The sequence below is a fragment of the Capra hircus genome, unplaced genomic scaffold (genome assembly GCF_001704415.2).
Source record: "Capra hircus breed San Clemente unplaced genomic scaffold, ASM170441v1, whole genome shotgun sequence".
NCBI lineage: Eukaryota > Metazoa > Chordata > Mammalia > Artiodactyla > Bovidae > Capra > Capra hircus.
In genome coordinates, this window is record NW_017213072.1 from 860 (window position 1) to 23,640 (window position 22,781).

General features: G+C 43.2%; 1 protein-coding gene across 1 annotated transcript; it reads left to right on the forward strand.

Annotated features, from left to right (window-relative positions):
• Positions 1-871: 871 nt before the first annotated feature.
• Positions 872-20,178, forward strand: LOC108633216 (putative ATP-dependent RNA helicase TDRD12; the record flags this gene model as incomplete). Its single annotated transcript, XM_018045500.1, is given in 13 exon segments — positions 872-1,028; positions 1,469-1,596; positions 4,653-4,844; positions 5,083-5,211; positions 6,043-6,160; positions 6,750-6,889; positions 7,022-7,239; positions 9,675-9,759; positions 9,761-9,775; positions 13,908-14,095; positions 15,398-15,608; positions 16,797-16,889; positions 18,988-20,178. Coding segments are annotated over 13 exon segments (1,851 nt in total), but the record flags the coding sequence as incomplete, so codon positions are not given.
• Between the last annotated feature and the right edge of the window lie 2,603 nt (positions 20,179-22,781).

Sequence of the window (22,781 nt, forward strand, 5' to 3'; positions counted from 1 at the left end):
TTGTGGTTTGATGAGTTTTCTTTGGAAATCTGCATTGTCTGTGTTATGATATATTGACTTAATAATATTAAGTGGGTGCATTTATATCACTCAGCAGCTGACCCCACTGATGAGAGGCAGCTTGTGTTGAGATTGGCCTGGCTGGCCAGGAAAGAATGTCCAGGGCCTGCCGCTTGTGGCTGTCCTGTTTCGTCCGTGTCTCCAGGGTCAGCCTGCATTTAGGTGTGAGACCTGGAAGCTGGTGCTTGCCTGGATCTGCATAAAAGAAAGAGCAGACTGTTCTTGTCTTTGTTTCAGTTGTATGATGTGTCAGGAAGGTGCTGGCAGACGGTGCCCCTTCGAGAGAGATCCCTGAGGCACAGAAGAGAGCAGGATTCAGGTGGTGCAGCAGGAATCTTGCTCTCCTAAGGAAGAGATGGTAACCTTTTTCACAGCCCTTTTCAGGAGGCTGTTAGTGCATCCTTGTGCGGTCTGGAGCCAGACTGCCTGACTTGAGATCCTGTTGCTGCTATATGTTAAGCTGTGCAGCCTTGGGCAACTGCTTCCACCTCTCTGCCCTAGGCTGCTCCTCTGTGAAATGAGATAGGACCTCGCCTGCCAGTAAGGGAACTTTGCAGATGAAATGATTTTTACTTGTGCACAAGTGATTTTTAGTTTAGACCCTATCAGAAGCTGAGTCAGTGTGTCTGAATCCATTCTAAGGAGATTATGTTTTGGCTTTTCTGACCTGCATGACAGTGATGATGGCAAAAACTTAGTACTTACTGTACTACTTACTGCATACAGAGAGGTGTCCTGCATGCTTTTATGTACACTTTCTGTGATTTTTAACCTTTGTCCAAAATTGTATTGAATTTGTTTGTCTTTGCAGCCTCTGGCAGTCATCGTGTGCCCTGGTTGGAAAAAGGCCCAATTTATTTTTGAATTATTGGGAGACTATATTGCATCCTGCAGACCTCTTCATCCTGTGTTGTTAACAATCGGACTCCGCAAAGATGAAGCCAAAAATATGAAGCTTCCGAGGGGGTGTAAGCAGCCTGTCCAGGCTATCTGGTTTTCCCTAGGCCTGGGAGCCACCCGGGGCTTGTGTGCTGGCCGGCCTCGCTTACCAGCTGTGTGTCTGTAGGTAGTCAGGGTGTACTCTTGGCTTGCATCTGTTTCACTGAGAAAGCTCTGTCTTTGCATTGATTTATCAACTATGTAGGAAACACCTGCTGTTTATTTAGTGTTGACTAAAACCCTACCCTGCCTTTCAGGAGCTCAAAACCTGGTGGAAACCCAGGTATTTAATCAGAAAATACAGGGGCTGGCCCAGGCAGGCCTCTTGTGTACCCACCTGAGTAAGAAAAACAGGTTTTTATTTTATTAAAAGGCATTTCTAGAAAGTGTATGAAGTCTTAGCAAAGGAGATGTTAGAAACACGTGTGCAAACTCTAAAGTGTTAACTCTGTTTTCTTTTAAAATGTAGGCAATGTGGTTGTTACAACACCACATAGTCTCCTGAGACTTCTCCAGTATCAAAGCTTGTTGTTTCTTAGACTCTGTCACCTACTTTTGGATGAAGTGGAAGTGTTACTCTCTGAAGCTAATGAGCAAGTAAGTGTGTCACGTTCATTCAGATGTCATTACTACTTAGAAATATTTATATATATGTGTATATATATCGGAGAAGGCGATGGCACCCCACTCCAGTACTCTTGCCTGGAAAATCCCATGGACAGAGGAGCCTGGTAGGCTGCAGTCCATGGGGTCCTGAAGAGTCACACGACGACTTCACTTTCACTTTTCACTTTCATGCATTGAAGAAGGAAAACAACCCTCCTGCCCAGGGACGGGGGGCCTGGTGGGCTGCCATCTGTGGTGTTGCACAGTTGGACACGACTGAAGCAACTTAGCAGCAGCATATGTATATATATATAGAGAGAGAGAGAAAATTGAAAGTCTTTTAGAAATCAGGAAATGTGTTTAGTTGGGAAAAAGCTGCTTAATCTGAAAAAAATCTGAACATTTATCTGAATTTTCTACCCAATGTTAAAGTACTTTGAAGAGCAAACATTTTTCCTAGGGAAATTTTTCTAAAATACTTAATATTTTTCTGGTTATAAAATCAATAATTTTGTTTTAGAAAATTTGGGAAATAGAGAAGAACACTTGAAAAACCCCCACATGTGTAATCTTAACACTCAGAGGTAATCAGTTGTTCCTAATTTAGAGTATTTCTTTCCTTTTTTGTAATTTGGTGTCTGTTGATACATATAATTAATGTCCAATTCAGTTCAGTCGCTCAGTCATGTCCGACTCTCTGTGACCCCATGAATCACAGCATGCCAGGCCTCCCTGTCCATCACCAACTCCCGGAGTTCACTCAAACTCATGTCCATCGAGTCGGGTGATGCCATCCAGCCATCTCATCTTCTCGTCCCCTTCTCCTCCTGCCCCAATCCCTCCCAGCATCAGGGTCTTTTCAATGAGTCAACTCTTTGCATCAGGTGGCCAAAGTGTTGGAGTTTTCAGCTTCAGCATCAGTCCTTCCAGCGGAACAGCTAGGACTGATCTCCTTTAGGATGGACTGGTTGGATCTCCTTGCAGTCCAAGGGACTCTCAAGAGTCTTCTCCAGCACCACAGTTCAAAAGCATCAGTTCTTCGGTGCTCAGCTTTCTTCACAGTCCAACTCTCACATCCATACATGACACAGGAAAAAACCATAGCCTTGACTAGATGGACCTTTGTTGGCAAAGTAAATGTCTCTGCTTTTGAATATGCTATCTAGCTTGGTCATAAATTTCCTTCCAAGGAGTAAGCATCTTTTAATTTCATGGCTGTGATCACCATCTGCAGTGATTTTGGAGCCCCCAAAATAAAGTCTGACACTGTTTCCAGTGTTTCACATCTATTTGCCATGAAGTGATGGGACCAGATGCCATGATCTTCATTTTCTGAGTGTTGAGCTTTAAGCCAACTTTTTCGCTCTCCTCTTTCACTTTCATCAAGAGGCTTTTCAGTTCCTCCTCACTTTCTGCCATAAGGGTGGTGTCATCTGCATATCTGAGGTTATTGCTATTTCTCCCAGCAATCTTGATTCCAGCTTGTGCTTCTTCCAGCCCAATATTTCTCATGATGTACTCTGCATAGAAGTTGAATAAGCAGGGTGACAATATACAGCCTTGACGTACTCCTTTTCCTATTTGGAACCAGTCTGTTGTTCCATGTCCAGTTCTAACTGTTCCTTCCTGACCTGCATACAGATTTCTCAAGAGGCAGGTCAGGTAGTCTGGTATTCGCATCTCTTGAAGAATTTTCCACAGTTTCTTGTGATCCACACAGTCAAAGGCTTTGGCATAGTCAATAAAGCAGAAAAACATCTGGAACTTTCTTGCTTTTTCGATGATCCAGCGAATGTTGGCAATTTGATCTCTGGTTCCTCTGCCTTTTCTAAAACCAGCTTGAACATCTGGAAGTTCATGGTTCACATACTGCTGAAGCCTGGCTTGGAGAAGTTTGAGCATGACTCTTTAATGTTACCAGGACCTTACTTTGTGTGTTAGTTTGTACCTCGCATTCCAGTGAAACAGCTCTGTGCTGCTGCTGCTCACTATTCCCTAGCATGATTGTTCTTGTCCGCCTAGTACTGAATCCTGTGGGCACAACATAATTTGTTTTATAATTGCTCTATATTTGGATATTTAGGATCACTTGTGTGTGTGGCTGAAGAAACACATCTTTTTTGCACACATTTTCTTAGGATAAATTCCTAGGAAGGGGATTAATGGATCAGAGGCTGTGAATTCTTAGAAGGCATTTGTTGAAAGCAGTGACAGCCTGGAGCATTCCTGTGGGGGCAGTGATGGCCCCAGCGTCAAGTCCAGGCTTTGTTACTTCCTGACTGTGTGAGTCTGGGCAGGGTTCCTGAACTCCTCTAAAGTCTCAGTTGTTATTTGCAAAGTTAATATCTGGACCACTGCCTTGTACACTGGCCCTTCTGAAAGTGTAGATGAATTTGCACTCCACCAGGCAGTGTACCAGAGGCCACACACGCTGGACCCTAGCAGTAGGAGGCCCTCGTCCAGCTTCCTTTTCCAGGCTGATTGTTACACATGGAGTCTGATTTACTGAATCTCTGTGTCCTTGACAGTTTGATAAATTGAGCATTGATTCATACTGGCCATTTGAACCCAATCTTTTATGAGCTGCTGTTTCATTTCCTTTGATTGTTTTCTTTCAGTGGGATTATCTTTTTCTACTTAGTTTGTACAGTAGAAGTTTTTATATAAGGCAATTAATCCTTTGTTACCTCTGTTAACCCCTGATTCTGGGAAAGGTTGAGGGCAAGAGGAGAAGGTGGAGACAGAGGATGAGATGGTTGGTTGGTATCACCTACTCAATGGACATGAGTTTGACTAGACTCTGGGAGATAGTGAAAGACAAGGAAGCCTGGCATGCTGCAGTCTGTGGGACTGCAAAGAGCTGGTTGTTTTAATTTTGTCTATATTTAACATTTTTCCTTTTTAGTCTTTTTTCTTTTGCTTTAATGTTTAAAGACTTTCCCCATTCTGAGAACAGAAAATATACACTCTTTACTGTTTATGTTCTGTCAAACTAATTCTTAGTTTCTTTTGAAATAAAAATGAAATTAATTATACTAATTTTTTAGATGTTTGCTATATTAGATAACTTTAAAAAAAACATGGAAGTTGAAGAAAGGGAATCTGCCCCACATCAGATTGTTGCAGTTGGAGTTCATTGGAACAGACATATAGAGCATTTAATCAAAGAGTTCATGAACGACCCCTACATTGTGATCACGGCCATGGAAGAGGCTGCCCTCTATGGCTGCGTCCAGCAGGTACTGCGCTGTGGGTGCGCATGGTGGGGGCTGGTGAGCACAGGCCAGTAACCTTTATTCGTGGCTTAATAGTTAAAGATTACTGCATTGATTTCACATACAAATCTGGAATTATGTATTTGAATTTTTATTGCTTTTTATACCTTCTCTATTAAAGTTATGACTTTCCTATAAAAAGGAAAACTGGAGCACCTTGAACATTTTTAAAAGTCCCACTGTTTTTGCGTTTCTTTACTAGGTAGTACATCTTTGCTTGGAATGTGAAAAAACTTCTACTTTACTCCAGACTCTTGATTTCATCCCAAGTCAGGCACAGAAGACCTTGATCTTCACCTGTTCTGCAGCTGAGACAGAAACCGTGTGTAAGGTGAGCCCTGCCACGCATAGAATGTGCTTATGGCTTGTTTACACTGTGGCTGAATCCGCAGTCCTCAGGGAATTACTGGAATAGTTAAATTTTTGACAAGAAAATAAAGGTTTATAAATTCAGCATCAGCACAGGCTCTGCCAGAAAGCAACGCTGGTGGCAGTAAGAAAGGACAGCAGGGCCTGACACTGAGGCGTCAGAGCCAAGGGGGCCTGGCTGAACGTGGGAAGGAGCCGGTTCATGCCCAGGTGGCAGGCCTCCTCTGTCCCCTCTGTTTAAGAAAGTAGAGATGCTGACACTAAGATGTATCATCATTTTAGCCAGAGAAGCCAAATAAATTGGCCAAAGATTTAATCTAGTTGCATATGAAATCTCAAATGTGGAAACGAGGCCGCACAGAAAAGGAGAAGCAGTGCATCCACATTTCAACAAAAACGCACTCGGGGGTGTAGCGGACAAACCCTCCTGACAGTAGTGCCATAACCTTCATGTGTTCATAGACATACCCCTGCAGAGGTGAGTATACATGCACATAAGTACACACACACACACACGTATGCACACATTATTTTAAAAGGAAGAAAAATAGTTTCAGCAAAATAATATTTGTTTCACTGAAGCAAGTTTTTAGGTACAAATGATAGAATTTTGAAAGCATATTTATTTAAATTTACAACCATCTCATTCTTAGAATTAGTGGATCAGTGAGGTAACCCCGTCACAAATAATTTTAAATGGCATATATTGATGTAGTTGATAATTATTGATGAAAAATTATCTCTTAAGTTTATATTCCTGAGTGTGAACTGGCCCCTTTGGTTTCATCTTCAGGTGGTAGAAAGCAATTCCATATTTTGCTTGAAAATGCATAAAGAAATGATTTTTAATTTAAAAAGTGTTTCACAACAGTGGAAAAAGAAGTTAAGTTCTGGTTCTCACATTGTATTAGGTAAGTATTTCAATTTCTACTTCTATTTAGAGAAGGCTGAACTAATAGGAATTATTCTTTGATTGATTTATTTACCTCTTTTCCAAATTTATTATTCTCAGATTTAATGAGAATGTATTAGTAATGTTAATTTCAAAGTGAAAATTAACTTCAGTTAATTGATGTTGAGGTGAAATTCAGGTATCTCCAGGGCAGTGGTCAGCAACCCTTGGTCTAGATGTGTTCCCTGGAGTCGAGTTTAAGGATCACTGTCATATATATGTATGCCTGTGATGAAACTTGTCATCAATGATCGCTAAATTTGGTATTGGAAATACAAAAGTCAATTTGTATTAAATAAGTGAAAACATCACATGGGTAGCTTAGATTTGTAATAGAGGCATTTTTCAAGTTAAAAAGGAGACTATTTTTTCTGAAATTTAATGACTGAGCTTTGAAGTTTGGGGAAAAGAAATGGGAAAGAAGTTTCCTTGTATCTCAGCAATAAAATGAAATAAATGTTTTGAAGTATGGTTCCTGGAATTTTCTCTGTGAAGTGCGTGTGGTGAAATTCCAGCCTCCTTTGAGACTCTCACTTCTTTTTCTCCAGCCCTAACAGACGACTGCATCCCACTCTTGGCCATCACCGATGCCACGTGTGTTATTCACTTCAGCTTTCCTTCCTCACCAAAAGTTTTCGGTGGACGCCTGCATTGCATGTCTGATCATTTTCAGAGCTTAACTGAACAGGTTTGACTAATACGCATTATTTAATATTTCACTAGCATTTTCCACGTAATGACAAACTTAAGAGTCTGTTAAGTTTTATCATTTAGACTGGTATGGATGATTCACTTCCTTTATTTGGCCCCCAATTTTAAGGGTTCTGCAGAACAGGGAGATAAAAAGACCAAATCTGTCTTGCTGCTATCGGAGAGAAATGCCTGCCACGCAGTTGGTGTCCTGCGCTACTTGGAGCGAGCAGATGCCAAGATCCCTTCAGAGCTGTACGAGTTTACTGCAGGGGTTCTGGAAGCCAAAGAAGATAGAAAAGCCAGAAGGCCTCTTTGTCCATATCTTAAGGCTTTTGGTTTTTGCAAGTAAGCCAGTCATCTTTTTTTTGAAATACAATATGCAGTAAATTGCACAGATGTTAAATGTATAGCTTGAGGGTGGTTATATAAGTAATGCAACCCATGGGAACCACACCCAGCTCTGAAGGACCCTCTTAGAGGTCCTCTCCATCTCCTCCTCCAGAAGTAACCACCCTCATTTTATCTACCAACACTGACTAATTTTACTAGGTTTTGACTTTTATGTAAATGGAATCGTGATATGTTCAGCCAGCTATCTGTGGCATTCGTCCATGTATTGGCATTTTATTTATTTATTTTGTGGCTCAGAATTCCACTGTGTGATTATATCTCCATTCATTCTCCTCTGATGGGCCTGCGAGTTGTTTTATGTATAAAGCTGCTGCGAACACTCTTGTACATGTCTTTTTGTGGAAATGTGCACCCATGTCTCTCGGGTGTCTGCTTCGGATTGGGATTGCTGGGTCATGAGGCAGACGCGTTTAAGCTTTGCCAGAGTGGTGCAGTCACTTTATGATCCCGTCAGCTGTTACGAGAGAGTTTGAGTTGCTCTGTATCTTCACCAACTCTTAGTATTCATGGGGGCATGGAGTAGATCACTGTGATTTTCATACGTGTTGCTCTAAGAATTCATGATGATGAATGTCTTTCCACATGATTGTGGGGCACGTGACCTGTCCTTTTTTGTGAAGTGCCTGTTCAGGTCTTTCTCCCGTTTTTTAAAACTGGGAAAGAGGTGTTTATGGATTTGTAGGAGTCAGTTTGTGTATTCTAGATACAACTGCTTCATCAGAGATATGCAGATATGCGTTGAGAATCTTCTCCCAGTCTGCGGCTTGCCTTTTCACCCTCTTGTAGTTAGTTAGTACGTTTTGGCTGCGCTGGGTCTTTGTCGCTGTGCTCGGGCTTCCTCTAGCTGCAGTGAGCAGGGGGCTCTTCTCTAGTTGTGGTGCGCAGGCTTCTCACTGTGGTGGCTTCTCTTGTTGCAGAGTTCAGGTTCTGAGGTGCTCAGGGCTTCAGGAGTTGTGGCGCTTGGGCTCGGTAGTCGTGGCTGCGGGCTCTAGAGTGCAGGCTCAGCACGGTGACATATGGCCTTAGTTGCCCCATGGCACGTGGAATCTTCAGACCAGGGACTGAGGCTGTGTACCCTGCATTGTCAGGTGGATTCTTAACCACTGAACCACCAGGGAAGTCCTCACTCTTTCAAGAGTCTCAAGTGAACAGATATTTTTAATTTTTATGAAGCACTTTACAGTTACTATTTTTTGTGTGTTCTTAGATAAGAAATATATGCCTATCTCTAGATTATGACATTCGTCTCTGTTTTCTTCCAGAAGCTTTATAGATTTAGCTTTCACATTTAGGTTTGTAATCTATATTGAATAAATTTTTGTGTATAGTGTTTGACATGAACAAGGTTTACTTTTTTTCTGTATGGATAATCCCTTGCTCCTGCTTGCTTGCTTGCTTGCTTGCTTGCTCTTGCTTTATTTTTTGCTTTCTTTATTTAGAACATCATTATGTTCTCACTGAATTGGTGCCTTTGACATAAATAGACAATAGTATATGTGATCTGTTTGTGGATGCTCTCTGTTACATTGGTCTACTTATTTGTTCTTAAACCAGTACTGCACTTTCTTAAGGTAGCTTGTACTGTAGTGGGTCTTGGAAAATGGTATGTAAGTCCTCCGACTTTGGTCTTCTTAATGGTTATTTTGGCATTTTAATTCTAATGCATCTCCATATTCATTTTAGTATAGGCTTGTCAGTTTCTTCAAAAACATTGCTGGAGTTTTGACAAATGCATTGATTCTGTGGATGAGTTTGGAGAGCACAGGTCTATCTTAACACTCAGGAAGTCTTTTAGGGATCTAGACACGATGCCAGGAGCTGGTCAGTGGATCTCTGGGACTAGGTAGTAGATGTCTGATAGATATCCACTGGATGGAATTTAAAGATAACTGTTGAAATTAACTTTTTTTTCCGATTATGGTACATTATACACGTTATTAGCAACACTTTCCATAATGCTTTTAAATAAAATACTGACTTTTAAAACTGAAGCTTTAACTATTTCTCAGTTTGGGTTAAGTGGCTCCTGGTTTAGAGGTACATTGGCCTCTGTTGTAGGTTATACTGGTGTGTTTCTGATTCAGAATCTTTATTTTGAAAGTATATTTTGTTTATTTACATGTTACATTTAAGGCTGTCTGGAGAAATGATGTAGTAACTCTGTCCTTTAAGTTTACTCAGTGCCAGTTAATTTTTAGGATCCCTTTCCACTTATTTACATACTGTTAGTGTCATCTAAAGGATTTAATATGGTTACTTTATCAGCATCTCTGATTTCAATTATAGATTAATTTTCTTGAAGGATACTTTAAAATTCATGTTGAAAATTATGTTTTTCTAGGCTTAAAATCCTGTTCTTTTTTTTTCAGAGACAGAAGGATCTGTCCTGACCGGCACCGTGTTAATCCAGAAGTAGACATGCCAAGGAAGTTATCCAGCCAAACTCTACCGGCTGCTTGGATACATAAAAGTAAGTTCTGTTAAAGATCCTTTGTCCAACGATTAATGGTTAGTTTTAATGAACAAGTTTCATTTTTGAGTGGTAGAATTTAATAGAATGCAATTATGACAGTATTTACATACCTCCATTAATCTGACATTAGGTATATGTTCTTATATGGTGCCTTATTTCAAGGTACCAGTTTGTTCAGAAAACGAAGATTAAATTGGGAAGATAGACAAACCACTTAAACAATTTAAGGAATTTTTAGTTTTATATATGTATTTATATATACTTTATATATATATGAAATATATATATTTTTTATTTTTAAATATCTTGTTTTATATAAATATCAGTTCAGTTCAGTTCAGTCGCTCAGTCATGTCCGACTCTTTGCGACCCCATGAATCGCAGCACGCCAGGCCTCCCTGTCCATCACCAACTCCCCGAGTTCACTCAAACTCACGTCCCTGACACCATCCAGCCATCTCATCCTCTGTCATCCCCTTCTCCTCCTGCCCCCAATCCCTCCCAGCATCAGGGTCTTTTCCAATGAGTCAACTCTTCGCATGAGGTGGCCAAAGTACTAGAGCTTCAGCTTTAGCATCATTCCTTCCAAAGAAATCCCAGGGCTGATCTCCTTCAGAGTGGACTGGTTGGATCTCCTTGCAGTCCAAGGGACTCTCAAGAGTCTTCTCCAGCACCACAGTTCATCAAAAGCATCAATTCTTCGGCGCTCAGGCCTTCTTCACAGTCCAACTCTCACATCCATACATGACCACAGGAAAAACCATAGCCTTGACTAGACGGACCTTAGTCGGCAAAGTAATGTCTCTGCTTTTGAATATGCTATCTAGCTTGGTCATAACTTTTCTTCCAAGGAGTAAGCATCTTTTAATTTCATGGCTGCAGTCACCATCTGCAGTGATTTTGGAGCCCCCAAAAACAAAGTCTGGCACTGTTTCCACTGTTTCCCCATCTATTTCCCATGAAGTAATGGGACCAGATGCCATGATCTTCGTTTTCTGAATGTTGAGCTTTAAGCCAACTTTTTCACTCTCCTCTTTCACTTTCATCAAGAGGCTTTTTAGGTCCTCTTCACTTTCTGCCATAAGTGGTGGTGTCATCTGCATATCTGAGGTTATTGATATTTCTCCCGGCAAACTTGATTCCAGCTTGTGCTTCTTTCCAGTCCAGCGTTTCTCATGATGTACTCTGCATAGAAGTTAAATAAGCAGGGTGACAATATACAGCCTTGACGTACTCCTTTTCCTATTTGGAACCAGTCTGTTGTTCCATATCCAGTTAAATATAAATAACTATTTTATATTTAAGCATTTTAAATATATGTATATTTATATAAAATATTTTATATTTAATATTTTTAAATATAAATTTTATTTCTTTATTGACTGACTGCACTGGGTCTTCATTGCTGCACGTGGGCTTTCTCTGGTTGCAGCGAGCGGGGTCTGCTCTTCACTGCCGTGCATGGACTTCTCATCGTGGTGGCTCTTGTTGCGGAGCACGGGCTCAGTAGTTGTAGGGAACAGGCTTAGTTGCGCCACAGCACGTGAGACGTTCCCAGACCAGGGATCAAACTTGTGTCTCCTGCATTGGCAGGCAGATCCTTACCGCCGGACGACCAGGGAAGTCCTCGGTTGTATTTTAAGAAAGAAAGTCATTTACTTCTGGGGACTATTAAAACTAATGTGATGATTACACAGCCCTTTTCAGAACATCTATGAATGTTCCTTTGGGGATATTCTGAGGTGCAAGTCGAATCACTGAGTTGAGCTGTCACTGTGCTGTGACTCTGTTTTATTGCTTTGCTTCTTTCTGAGTCTGAGTGTTCTGTTCCCGCCTTCCCTTTCCCCTGAGGGGCATCTGTTGGGTTCCTTCATACTTGTGCTCCCCTCTTGTGTGGCTGTGCTGTATTCGTTTCCCAGGGCTCTTGTACACAAGTTTATTCTCTCCGTCCTGGAAGCCAGAGTCTAAAATCAAGGTGCCAGCGGGGGGCTGTGCTCCATCTGAAGGCTCGGGAGGACCGTCCTCTCCCTGCCTCTCACAGCTTCTGTTGACTCCAAGTGTTCCTTGGCTTGTCTCAGCTCGTACTGCATCCCTCCAGGCTGTGCCTTCACCACCTCATCACTTTCGCCTCTCTCTGTGCCTCTTACAAAGCACTCCTGTCGGTAGATGAAGGGCCCAGCAAGATAATCCACAGTAATCTCCTCACCTAGAGATGCTTAATTACATCTGCAAAGACCTTTTTTCCCAATGAGGTCACAGTCACAAATCCTGGGAGCTAGCACAGAGACAGTTTTCTCTGGAGCAGATTGGGCAGGTGGGGTGAATCTCCATTCAACCCCAATACAGTTTTTATTGCTAAAATGATTTTTTTCTTTAATTTCTAATTATTTCCCAAGTTCTGTCCCTTCATTCCTACAGTTTAAAATTGTGGTTTATGTTGTCGCTTTATATCATGTATCACTTTTCTTAATTAATTAATTTCTTAATTAACAAGCTGAAAGGCAGCTTGTTTTGAAAGCGGAGGTTACAGTTTTCATCTGTTTTGTGGATACACGTTCTTAGTGGCTTTCATTGTGGACTAGCAACTTATTTGGCTGCTTATTCTCTTTTTTATTTTATAACTTAATATGGAATTTGACTTTGATACTTTGCTGTTGTTCATTTTTAGATAAAATTCCTTTCCCCTAAATTTAAGGAGGCGATGTGGGTCAGGATTCTATAATTTCACAGCGTTTTCACTTCTGTTGTTTCCATGTCTTGTTGAAAAAAAAAAAAATGAGAACACAGTTTCTGAGATGTTTGGAATGCCCTGGCTCTGTGTCCCTCCCCCGAGGTGTGTCTGGCCTTTCTCCTCCTTCGTCTCTCTTGTCCCTGGGTGGACAGTGTGGAAATCTCATGGGCCCAGCCTTCCCCCACTGTCAGAGTGCATGGAAATGTTCCAGTGTCAGCTGCCCTCGTCACCCAGGCCCAGTGTGCTCTCAGTGACTCCCTGTGTGGGGTCTTCCTGTTCTCAGTCCTTCGGGCACACTCTTGCCTCCCAGTGCTGCTTCCTGCACGGACAGGGATACCTTGCAGCTCTTGTGGTGTGGGTGGTTGTTACGCATCTACTCTTTTGTTATTGTTATTTTAATTAATATATTTTATTTTTCAAGCAGTTTTAGTTTTACAGAAAAGCTGAGCAGAAAATACAGAATTCCCCTTTCACTCCTTCCTACCCCGACCCCACCAGTTTCCCCTATTGTCAATATTTTTCATTACTGTGGTACATGTGTGACATTGATGAGCCAATACTGATACATTATTATTAAGTGAAACCTATCCTTTAAGGCTCACTCCTTGCAGTGTTCCTTCTGTAGACTTTGCAAATGCATGGAGACACAGGCAGCCACTGCAGCATCACACAGAGGACTTTCACTGCCCTGAAAGCCCCTGTGTGCTCTACCCACCCTTCCCCAGAACTCCTAGCAGTCACCTATCTTTTTACTGTCTGTATAGCTTTCCCCTTTTCAAGATGTCATATAGTTGCTGTCGTAGAGTGTGTAGGCTTTTTGAACTCACTTTTCATTCAGCAGTTTGCATTTAAGATTCCTCCTTGCCTTTCTATGGCTTATTAGGTCATTTTTATTGCTGAGTGTGCTAGTTTATCCATTCACCTACTGAAGGACATCTTGGCTGCTTCCAGTTTTTGGCAATTATGAATGAAGCTATGATTAATACTCAAGTGCAGATTTTTGTGTAGGCAGAAGTTACTTGGGTAAATACAAAGGAGAGTGACTGTTACCTGTGACTGTATACAGTAAGACCATTTTGCTTTATAAGAAACTGTAAAACTTTCTAAAGTGACTATACCTTATGGCATTCCTACCAACATCTAATGAGTTTGTTTTCTGGAAATGTTTACTGTTTATGGGCTTCCCTTGTGGCTCAGCTGGTAAAGAATCCGCCTGCAATGCAGGAGACCTGGGTTCGATCCCTGGGTTGGGAAGATCCCCTGGAGAAGAGAACGGCTACCCACTCCAGTATTATGGCCTGGGGAATTCCATGGACTATATGTATACAGTCCATGGGGTTGCAAAGAGTTGGACACGACTGAGCAAATTTCACTTTCACTTTACTGTTTATATTTCAGATAATACCCTTTTATGTTTTGAATGCAACAAATTACTTTGGTCGTATAGTTGATAAACATGAGGATCTTTGTGCAACTCTTAATGCTGAGATGAAAGAGTATTTTGAAGACTCCAGTAATAAAGCAACTGTTGAAAAGGTGGAGAAATTTGGATTATATGGGTTAGCAGAAAAATCAGTTTTTCACAGGTAAAATGCCTCTCTTTCATCTCTACAAGTTGTGAAGCATAAGGTAACATTAAATGGTATTGAATCCCTATTTTCATCTCTGTCCATCTGACCGGTGTGCATATACTGAGCCTAGCTTCCTCCCAAGAGGGTGGTGGCAGGGTTGTGTGCCCACATGCCCAGCTCAGCTCTACTCCCAAGCTCTTCAGCCATGGGACTGCTGAGCACAGAGCATGGATGACAGGATGGTACTTATATGTGACCGTCATCAAGCTATCACTGTCCTGCACTCACGTGCATCTTTAACTCATGGAATTCTTACAAATCCCCATAAAATGAGCACAGTTCTCATTTTACAGATAAGCTGACTAAGTCCTGGGCTTCCCTGGTAGCTCAGCTGGGAAAGAGTCCACCTGCAATGCAGGACACCCTGGTTCAGTTCCTGGGTCGGGGAGATCTGCTGGAGAAGGGATAGGCTACCCACTCCAGTATTCTTGGGCTTCCCTGGTGGCTCAGCTGGTAAAGAATCTGCCTGCAATGTGGAAGACCTGGGTTCCATCCCTGGGATGGGAAGATCCCCTGGAGAAGGGAAAGGCTTACCCGCTCCAGTATTCTGGCCTGGAGAATTTCATGGACTGTATAGTCCATGGGGTCACAAAGAGTCGGACATGACTGAACGACTTTCACTGTGTGTGTATACTAAGCCCTGGCAAGGTTATGCAAGCTGTCTAAGGTCAGCTCAGGAAGCAGCAGTCCGCGTTCCATCCTGCCTCACGTGGTGTGTGCTCCCATGTCCGCTGAGTGCCACACCTGTCCTCTCTTGATGATAGCCCAGATCGAGAACCTTGGAACATTTAACTTGTCAGATAAAGGAATTTCCTCTTTTCAGAATGCTACACTATCTTTTATACGTAGGTATGAAGTGAAAGTGAAAGTGTCAGTTATGTCTGACTCTTTGTGACCCCAGGGACTATAGTCTGCCAGGCTCCTCTGTCCATGGAATTCTCCAGGCAAGAATCCTGGAGTGGGTTGCCATTTCCTTCAACAGGGGATCTTCCTGAACCAGATATCAAGCCCGGATCTCCTGCATTGCAGGCTGATTCTTTACCATCTGAGCTAGTAGGGAAGCCCTTATACTTGAATTAAATAAATAAATCACGGCTAAGTGCTCTTGCTGACTCTAGCTGTTTTATTTCTAGTATGGAGTTAAGCCATGCAGTTTAGGGGAAACTGCCGTGTGGTTTGCTTTTAGCAAGTAAGTTGAGGCGACATTAATTTCCCTTTGGGTCTCTGTGTTAGTCTGAGGCCACTGTTGTTCTGCAGGGTTCAGGTGTTGGAGATGAGTCAGAAGGAGGACACATGGGCCCTGGATAATGTCCTTGTGAAATTCATAGATGAAGGCAGGACTGGACTCGTCACAAGAGACCAGTTGCTGCACCTTCCAGAAAGTTTCCACACACTGCCCCCACAAGCTGTGGAGTTTATCGTTTGTAGAGTGAAACCTGCGGACAATGAAATTGAATGGAATCCAAAGGTGGGTTATTTGGGCTTTTTGTATTTGTTGACTTCTAGAATATATTTAACCCAGAGTAAACATGGAGTTGAGGTATATTTGAATTTGGAGTACTGGGTTTGGGTGAAACGCTTCGTATTTCTTGGCAGGGATGCACTTCCCAGCGCTGTGCTGTGAACGTAGCTCTGAACCCTCAGAGGGGTGCCAGACACGATTGGCCATCATTATCAATAGTGCTTCCAGACTTAGAATTGTTATAAAATATGCACTGTGCTAAAAATAAACTGACCGTCACTTAAAGAGAATAAACAGTACAAGTAGCTACAAGAGTGGATACCCCTGTTACCTCTCTGGAGGGACCAGGTAATTCCACTGGAGTTGGGAAGATGCGCAAGGAAAGAGAGTCCAGAAAAGCTTCCAAAGGAAGGGACGTTTCCCCTGGGTCCTTCAGGTAACTAGGATGTCACCAAGTAGACCGGATAAGGCATTGAAAACGAAGAAGCCCACCTGTGCCAAGACACGGAGCCCACGACTGTCCCAGGTAGCCAGAGAGACCAGGTAGACAGTCTTGCTCATCGCCAGAGCAGTGATTCCTGCTCATAACAAGGCTGTTAATTCCTCAGGGGAAGGTTACGTTTCCTACAGTCTGATTAATAGGATATGAAAGAAGCCATTGTAGGTGGCAAAGTAAAAAGCTTGGGTTGTGGACGGGGGCACTGAGAACAGATGCAAGGGTGCATCCTGAGTGCAGGTCCACACTGTGGATGCCCCACGCTGCCTGTTTCCTAATGCGGGTGCACAGCTCTCATTCCTCTGTCAGCTGTCAGCTGTCAGCCTGTCTCTAATCGATGGCTGTTTATTTCTTGAGAAGTTGGACGAGAGAGAGAGAGAGAGTCCCACTGGTAGGGGAGACCAGGGCCCCTCAGCCCCAGCGTCGCTGGTGTGAGCAGCCCCAGCGTGTGGCCTCCTCCTAGGGAGCAGCAGGAATATTGTGTGCTTGGGACTTGGCACCTCTCCTCGTCCTTCTCTGCTGGTGGTTACCCATGTTGGTGTCAGGGCATTACGGCCTCCATAACCTGCTTCATGGGCTGGTCATGAGGCTCAAATGAAAGGCGCGGAAAAGCTTCTTGCGTAACTATTGAGCACATGCAGAATTAAGTATTTCCTTAAAGCTTCAGATAAATTTACTTATGTGTATTATTTTTTCAGGTTACTAGGTACATTCATCATAAAATTATTGGAAAACTGCATGATGCAAAAGTGATACTGGCTTTAGGAAATACAGTTTGGATTGATCCAATGGTAAGAATACCATTTTCTTGAAAAGAAACATGTGTTTGAATGTGCTCAGTCCCTAAGTCATGTCCGACTCTTTGCGACCCCATGGACTGTAGCCTGCCATGGGATCTTCCAGGCTCCTGAAATTATCCAAATTATTCTAACCTGTTACTTAAATAAATCTTTACCTCACATAAATGGAGGCTTATTTGATAAGGAAGGGCTCTTTGTGAAGGAGAGCTTGTCCTGTGTTATTTGAGTCATGGGTTTTATGGTTAAGGGAATCTTTTATGTCGTAACCCAGCACTCACAGGCATGTGTGTATAAATCGCATGTACTCACATGTACAACCAAGAGAAGATTCATGAACTGTTGTTAGTACATGCGACAGTCTCTGCCGTTACAGTTCTTTGCCAGGCATCGGTTGTGCACCATTAGTCCCTTTTCACAGCCCTCTGCCCACAGCGGTGGGAGACCCTGGGGCAGTCCCTGCCCCGCAGGAGCACAGCCGTATGCTGGTCTAGCTGTGAATGATCTTAAAAGTGGTCAACAGTGTGGAGGATTCCATCCTCAGGCTTTCCAAGACAGGTTTTATTGTGTTCATGGTTTCTACCTCATCCATTCACCAAATACTTATTGAACGCCTCCTGTGTGCCCGGACCTGTATGGGGCACTGGGGTTCCACGCATAAACAGACAGCTGCCCTGCGGAGCTGCTATGGGGGAGGGCAGCAAGACAGAAGGCGAGGCCAGGGCCTCGGGCGTCCCCTCTGAGATCCGCGCTCAGGCCAGCAGCATCTCTACTCTGCTTGCACCCCGGGTACTCTACTTTTCATTTCAGAGTTTTGCTCTATTAGACTTAAATCTTAATTATTATGATTATTTATAAAGTTTAAAGGAATTCAGTTCATAAAAGCTGTTTTGTTAAAAGTTTTTATTTTTCCCATAAAAGTGAAAAAGACTTAACACTGAAAAAGATGAGCTTGGGTATAAGATTTACAAGTAAGAGGAAAAAATGAATTTTTTTTCTTTTCTTTTTTCTTTTTTTTTCTTAATTTTTATTTTTACTTTATTTTACTTTACAATACTGTATTGGTTTTGCCATAGATTGACATGAATCCGCCACGGGTGTACATGAGTTCCCAAACATGAACCCCCCCCCCCACCTCCCAGAAAATGATTTTTAGAAGGGAAGGTAGAGACCACCAGTGTAGGTAAATGAAGAGATCAGGGGTGGGGCGGTTCTTAGTTGATGTCATAATAATATTGTGGTGGTTCTTTATTATAGAAATAAAGTGGAAACTTTATTAATAAGCAAGGATTTTTTTAGAACTACAGCCAAGAGAATGAAGCAAAAAAAAAAGAAAGAAAGAAAACCCACACGGCAAATATGCTTCCTCAGCTCTGAAGTGTAACCGTGTCAGTGGCACCTTGGAGGGGAAACAGACATGCCCCACCACCTTCTCCCCCTGCAGCAGCGTGGTCCCCAGCCTGAGAGGGGAAAGGTTCTTCCCTGTTCCTGGATGGGAGAGCGTTCCCAATTCCTGGTCCCTGGGGAGGTGCGCCTGGCTTGCTAGCCTGGTCTGCTCCCCCAACCCAGGAAAGTCCTGGGGCCACACCTCCCACCAACAGGAAGCAGACAATTGCAGATTTCCATGTTTTACTTAATTTTGTGTAAACTGAAATGGATGAGAATATTTTGGTTGCAGAAAAAAAACAAATGGAGGAAACTGTCCAAGATACAGGATCTAAAGCCTTGACATAGGCCCTTTCTGGGCCTCTACAGAGCCTGAGCCTTCTTGTTAGGAGAGGTGAGAGTATTCGAGGGAAAATCAGAAAGATCTAAGAGTTGTGTGTGTGGTTACAGCATCACGGATGGGTCTTGTCTGGGGTTTCACCCCAGGACTTGATCTTGGCCCCTGCTCCACACCTGGTCCTGTTTCCCCTAGCACGAGGCTGGGTTCTGGAAGACTCTGATGAGGAGACCCTTGCATGTGGTGGCATGCGCCCTGGTGCATTGAATACTGCCCAGTGAGATAGGGAGGCCAGGAGAGAATGTTTGTGATTCATGTAAAGTTCTAAGTGTGGTTCTTGTAAACTTTGTATTTTTTCTTTGATTCAAGGTGCACATTACAAAACTTTCAACCTTGAAAACTTCTGTCATTGATTATAATGTCCGAGCTGAAATTTTGTCAATGGGAATGGGCATTGATAACTCAGAACATGTAGAACAACTGAAAAAATTATACAAAGGAGCTAAAATGCCATCTTTTGAAGAAAGCCTGAACCAGACCCTGTAAGTGGATTTTTGTCCCCCTTTGGAAGAGCTGTTTTGTGGAAATAGAACTCACAAGTGGTATGAACATTTTTGCTGAAAGTAGAGTAGTCTAATGAGTCTCTGTGTTCCCATCACTCAGTAATTACCAACATTTGGGGAGTCTGATTTTATTCACACTCCAGCCCACACTTTTGTTTTTGCTTGACTATTATAAAACAAATTCCAAATATATTATTTCACCATATTGCTTACAGAGGGAACTTTTGTTAGCTTTTTATTGACAGCACACATCCTGAAAGGTACACACATAGCAAGTATGGCTTAATGGTTTTCTGAGCATGGAAACTAGGCCAGATCAGAAACAGGGTGCCACTCAGAGCTGCCTCCTGGTTCTCCCCAAGGGCAGCCGCCTTCCAGATACAAAACAAGGTGGATGACTCCTCCCTGGCTCGCTCTCTGCGTGGAGCCATGCAGTGTGTCTCTTGTGTCTCCTGGCATCTTTACCTGCTGCTGGTGGCAGCCATCCATTCCGTGCGTGCAGCTGTAGACCATGTATTCCCACTGCTGTGTCATGTTCCGTTGTATGGACACAGTGTGGTTTATTTCCCCATTCTGTTGGTGGGAGGAATTTCCAGGTCTGGGCCGCTTCGGGTGGCACTTTAAACATTTCTTCGTCGTGCGCTTTGGTGCACTAACGAATGTATTTTTGATGGAATGGAATGGAAACTGCTCAACAGTTTTCCAGATGGGTTGTACCAGTTTCATGTCCACAGCAAGATGAGAGACTTCTGAAGTCTCAGAGAGAGTAAACGGGCAGCCCCGCGGGAGGATTGGACTCAGCATGTGTGTCCACCAGGACTTGCATCAAGAGCTCCTTTCAGTTGAAACAGCGGACACCTAGTAGAAAACAGGACCAAAGATGTGAACAGACACTGCACAGTGTCCAATCCATTGATTAGCTGTCCAGTAATTAATATGTGAAGGGTCCTCAGGCTCATTACTCATCAGGGAAATGCAAGTTAGAACCACAGTGGAGCAGCACCGCTCCATAGCCATGGGAAATGAGAGAAAGGAAATACCAAGTGTTGGTGAGGATGTGGAACAACAAAAGGCTTTAAAAAACTTGACTAAAGTGCTGTTAGCACAGCTAGCAAAACTATCGGTAATTTCTTAAATTGCATTTTAATTGTGTTAAAATAGACATAACAGAATTTCTCCCTTTTGTTTTTTTCAAAGTGTGGTAAAATACACATAAAATCTATCAGTGTAACTATTTTTAAAAAATTTTTTTGGAGTGCTGTTGCTTTACAATCTTGTGTTAGTTTCTGCTCTACAGCAAAGTGAATCAGCTACGTGCACACACATATGGCCTGGTTTTGAATTTCCTTCCCATTTAGGTTACCACAGAGCACTGCGCAGAGTTCCCTGTGCTATACAGTAGGTTCTCATTGGTTACCTGTTTCATACATAGCAGTGTATGTATGTCAGCCCCATCTCCCAGTTCATCCCACCCCGCTTCTACCCTTTGGTGACCGTATGCTTTTTCTCTGTGTCTGTGTCTCTGTTTCTGCTTTGCACATAGGTTCGTTTATCTGTCCCATTTTCCTAAGACTAATACATACATATGTGTTACTATACGATGGTTTTCTCTTTCTAACTAATACGAAGTGTACAGTGCAGTGGCAGTACGTTCACGTTGTGTAACCGTCAGCACAGTCCATTTGCAGACGTTTCAACATCCCGGCCAGACACCCTGTGCCCAGTAAGCCGCAACCCCCTTTCTTCTGTCCCCCCGGCCCCCGGGACCCTCCTCTGTGCTTCGTTTCCAGTCATTTACCTGTCCTGGGCGACCTCACACAAATGGAAGCATACAACATTCGTCCTTCTCTGTCTGGCTTGTTTCACTTCGCATGATGTTTTCAAGGTTTATCCATGTTATAGCAGACGTCAAAATTTTGTCCTTTGTAAGGCTGAAAAAGCCTCCGCTGCACGGCTGCACTGGCCTTCCCTGGCGGCGCTGCACTTTGTTATCCGTTCAGCTGTAGAGGGTATTTGGCTGCTGTAAATCGTGCTGCTGTGAACACTGGTGTGCAGCTGTCCAAGTTCCTACTCCCAGGCCTTCTGGAATTTCTGGATTGTACGGCAGTTCTGTGTTTCATTTTTTAAACTGACAACCTGTTTCCACAACAGCTAAGTGTTGTGTTCCCAGCAATGCACACGTTTCCCGTTTGCTCCACATTCTGGCCTAGAAATCAGCCTGAGGCGAAAGCTTAGGGTCATCTTAGGACTTTTCTGAACAAGTGTCTTGTCTTGGCTCCAGACAGCTGAGAAAGGACTACACGCAGAATTCACAGGGTCGGCTCTGCCCTCTCTGGCTTCAGGGGTGGAGCTTGGGGAACAGGAAGTTCTTTCAGTGTTATCTAGAGGGAAATAGGAACTTGGAGCGTCCTAGTCCACCGTTTTGTTTTGGATGCTGGAATATTTCTTCAGTCTAACTTTGTTTCAGTTGACCTGATTAACAGATAAAAACTTTTCATTGAAGTTTCCAATAGGTAAAGTTGAAATTTTTAAATTCATTCATTTATTCAGCAAACATTTATTGAGTGTCTACTAGGCATGCAGTAGTGAACTAAATAGACGAAGGACTCACATTTTAATGGGGAGAGAAAGACGATAAAGATGTTACAGAGATACATACGGGATCAGATGGTGGTATGTGAGATGGAGCAGATTAACGCAGAAGGGAAGGGAAGGTGGTTTGGGGTCTGAGATGGTGAGCCGAGACACTAGAGCTGAGTCCTGACCCAGGCAGATGTCAAGAGGCGAAGACTCGAGTGGGCAGGAGAAGGCTTGGTTGTTCCTTGGTTCCAGGAACAGAGAGGGAGGTGCAGTGATCAGAGGAGTATACAGGGGGGGAGTCTGGGTGTACAGGGTGCAGAGGTACCGGAGTCGGATTTTGCTGGACCCTGTGGCCAGTGCAAGGAGTAGGCTCCTCGGAGGATGAAGTGGAGCCGTGAGAGAGTTTTGAGCAGAGGAAAGACATTAATCAGAGCACCCTGGACTGCTGTGTTGAGAAGAGACTGGAGGGGACAAAGCCTGTGCCCAGAGTTTGGGACAGGATGATTGTGGCTCAGACTGGGATGGTAGTGTGGGAGTGGCGAAGTAGCCGGTGTCTGAACGTACCTGTATGAGTGTGGTCTCAAGGGTGTGGTCAGCAGACGCTGGGTGTCCAGAGCCAGCTGAGGGGCCTCTAACGCTGAGAAGTGGCCGGCAGTGGGCATCTGAGAAGACACAGCCTGGAGCCAGCTGGGGTCAGGGGGAGCATCAGGATGGCAGTGAAGAAGGAGTTTCACGGAGCAGGGAGCCATGAGCTGCATGGTGCTCCTGAGGCCACGTGAAATAAGGACTGAAAACTGACGGGCGGATTTAGTGCTGTGATCGTGGGAGACGTTGAAGTGTTCCTAAATTATTGCTCAGAGTAGGGGAATTTCTGAGAACATGGCAAAGATGAAAACTGTCTGAAGTTTACAGGGTTTTCTGTCTTAATAAAATTGGGTGGGATTAGAATATGTTTTGGTTTCTGTATACTTTCAGGAAACAAAAATTGTTCCATGCTTGCTTGCTTTTCTCTTTTTTTCG